General features: G+C 39.7%; 1 protein-coding gene across 1 annotated transcript; it reads left to right on the forward strand.

Annotated features, from left to right (window-relative positions):
- Nucleotides 1–2,705: 2,705 nt before the first annotated feature.
- LOC133914815 (GTP-binding protein At2g22870-like) lies at nucleotides 2,706–3,198 on the forward strand. Its single transcript, XM_062357819.1, has 2 exons — nucleotides 2,706–2,867; nucleotides 2,980–3,198. The coding sequence occupies exons 1-2, from the start codon at nucleotides 2,706–2,708 to the stop codon at nucleotides 3,196–3,198; spliced, it is 381 nt and encodes a 126-aa protein (XP_062213803.1).

Genomic DNA, 3,198 nt, shown 5'->3' on the forward strand with positions numbered 1-3,198 from the left:
GCCGATTCCGCTGCTCCCTGTCGTGTCCCGACCACCGGAGCTTCGTCCTCGACGCACAACCGTACGCTGCCGTTGTCTACTCATTGTCGACCGACTTCCCGAGCCGCGCAGCCGAAGGTAAGCCATCAAACAGAATCCCTGTGTCCCCTCCTTCCCTCTCCGCCGCTCGTCATATTGAAGCGTGGACGGCGACGTGTTTTTCGTCAAACTCCGGCGAGAGCGTCGCCGCACCCGAGCTTCCGCCGCCAACTGTTTGCTCACATGCCATCTCTGAGCCGTCGGATCCAAGATGGATGGCCAAGATTAGAACCCAGATACCCCTTCGCCTATCCAATCCCATGGTGCCACGTGTCGGCACCTTAATCCTAGTCAGCCCAGTGCCACCTCAGCCTCCAAGTCAGCCGGCCACCTTAGCAGATTTGCCTACGTGGAATGCCACGTCAGCTAACCTAGCCCAGTCAGCAATTCAATCTTTTCTAATACCAAAAATATTTCCAAAAATTTCAGAAATTGGTAATTTTGCAAATAAGCCCTTGAACTCTTCTGAAATTAATTATAAGCCCTGTCTTTTTACAGTTTGAACAATGAACTTTTCCAAAATTGCATTTAGGTCCCTCTATTTTTACAAAAGGCAACTAACCTTTTTGTTTTATTCAAAATAGGTCATTTTCTTTTTCAAATTAACCCTAAAACTTGTTTTTAGCATATTTTTTTCTCGTTCTAGCCCCGATTTAGACGATTTTCGTGCTCCTGCGTTCGTAGCAACGTGTACTATTGTTTAGTACCTTTTTCTCAGATGTTAGCTATTGTTTGGTGTACTGTTCTTAGTTAGTTTTGTTGTGTATTTTTCTGGTGTGTTTCGAGAGCAGACGAGGAGCAGTTCGAGAATCTCCAGGACCAAGTATTTGAAGAGTCTGAGCAGCAAGTTGGAAGAGGCATGCGTCTTTGAACATTTTGATCCTAGTTTTCAAATGCGTTCTTTATTTCAAACATACATGCTGTTAATTCTGAATCCTATTTAATTATAGTACCCTGCTTCATATATTTCCTTTTCGTCTAGTTGTTAGCAATGGATATGATGGGTAGTTATACTTAGCTTTGCACATGGGGATGAAAGAGTTAATGGTTAAATATGACTAATGAACTATATAACTATGAGTTGAGAATACTAGTGATGGTATAGCAATATAGAATCTTAGGCATTGAGCAAAGTAGTGTTGTTGATAATGATGGTTATGTTGTTAACTTAGTGTTTGCTCAAGTAACCTAAGTAAGGACTGGTTTGTGAGCAACAATCCAAAAAATATCGTACCAACCACGAGATCTGATATGAGACAGATCTGACCTATTAATTAGTGAATTTCAGTTTTTATGCATGATAAACATAAGAGTAATGCTCACCACTCATCTCTTGGAGATATTCCAGAACCATTTCATTCAGGAGCAAATCTACGATTTGCCATCGAATAACTACTGATTCTACAATCCACCATCGAATAAATTCTGTTTACTTTTATACCATCGAATAAATGTTTCAGTTCCTTGTATGCCATCAGCTTCCGATACTACCCTCCGCTGCACTGTTCATAAACAGTATGAACAGTATCCGTGAATAAAAAAAGTCACAAAAAATATGTCGATTTTTTTGCACGCTCTATAATTCATAATCAACCCGTTTTAACTGTATTCACCTAAAAATACTGTATAGAATTCAAACTAAAATTCTTAAAAATGTACTACTTTTGTAACTTCTTGCAATTTTTAAGCCTTGTAAAAATTTACAAAAAATCTGAGAAAATTTAATAATATTCCTCTAATGCGATGTAATAATTTCTAAAATTATCTCCCGCGGTGAAAAAAATTAGTTCTTTGTAATACACAGTATTACAAAAGTAGCTCATTTTGAGAAATTTTAGTTTGAATTTTATACAGTATTTTTAGGTGAATACAGTTAAAATAGGTTGATTATGAATTATAGAGCGTGCACAAAAATTGACATATTTTTTGTGATTTTTTTATTCTCGGGGGTACTGTTCATGAACAGTATAACGGAGGGCAGTATCGGAAGCCGATGGCATATAAAGAACTGAAACATTTATTTGATGGTATAAAAGTAAACAGAATTTATTCGATGGCGGATTGTAGAATCAGTAGTTATTCAATAGCGAATCGTAGATTTTCTCTTCATTCAGCGGATGTTCATGCAAGTAGCCACAGTATATGCTGCATTTGTGTGACTATAACATGTGTACGTGTAGGACAATGGTGCGGTCCTTTCAGGTTCAAACTTCTGATATGAAAACAAAGTGACATGACACTGAGTCTTGACAAATTTAGCTTTTGTTTAAGTGTTAGTTCTGGAAGCCCATTACAATGTCTTCTTCCGTGGCATATTGGATAGGGCATTGACTCCATTTGCACCGGTTAATAGTTTTCCTTTGTCTAGCATTTTTGTTTTCATATGCTGGTGTCTTGAGAATGTAGTAACAAGTACCTCCTGCATGAAACAATTTTTTTTACTGAAACTCAAAAGCCCACCTAATTTTCCTTGCCATACTCAATTTTTAAGATTGTTTACTCACAGTCGTTACAACATTGCTCTAGCATAAACTATTTCAACATAATGTAGGAGCTCATCTGGACTCTCTAGCGAACATGACAATCTTCCTACATGTAGGTTTGCAGCTGCGTCCCAATCATCTCGAATGGACTGGTCTGCATTTACCAAGGGGTACTTCTTGAACAGAGATACCTTGGTTGGTGCCCTGCTCCTTATTGATGCAAGTATTCCACCTCAGAAAATCGACCTTGACTGTGCTAACTGGCTTGGTCGTAACAACATAAGGCAGCATATTCTCCAGCTGACTGTGAGCTTACAGTTTGAACGAGTTATTTCTAGCATTGATGGAACACATGTCTATTGCGCTGATCTCAAATTAGTAACTACAGTCTCAACATTTTGCTGCGATGCTGTTTCAGATTGGATTGACCTTTGTGTTCACAAAGTGCGACAAAGTAAAGAAAGGTATAGGGGGGCGGCCTGATGAGAACATCAAGGAGTTCCAGGACACAATCAGTGGGCTGTATCCAGAGCCACCACCATGGGTCATGACGAGCAGCGTTACCGGATTAGGCCGCGACAGGCTGCACCACCATATGTCGCAGCTGAGGAACTACTGGGACAACGAATCAGTCTAG

The sequence above is a fragment of the Phragmites australis genome, chromosome 4, assembly GCF_958298935.1.
Source record: "Phragmites australis chromosome 4, lpPhrAust1.1, whole genome shotgun sequence".
NCBI lineage: Eukaryota > Viridiplantae > Streptophyta > Magnoliopsida > Poales > Poaceae > Phragmites > Phragmites australis.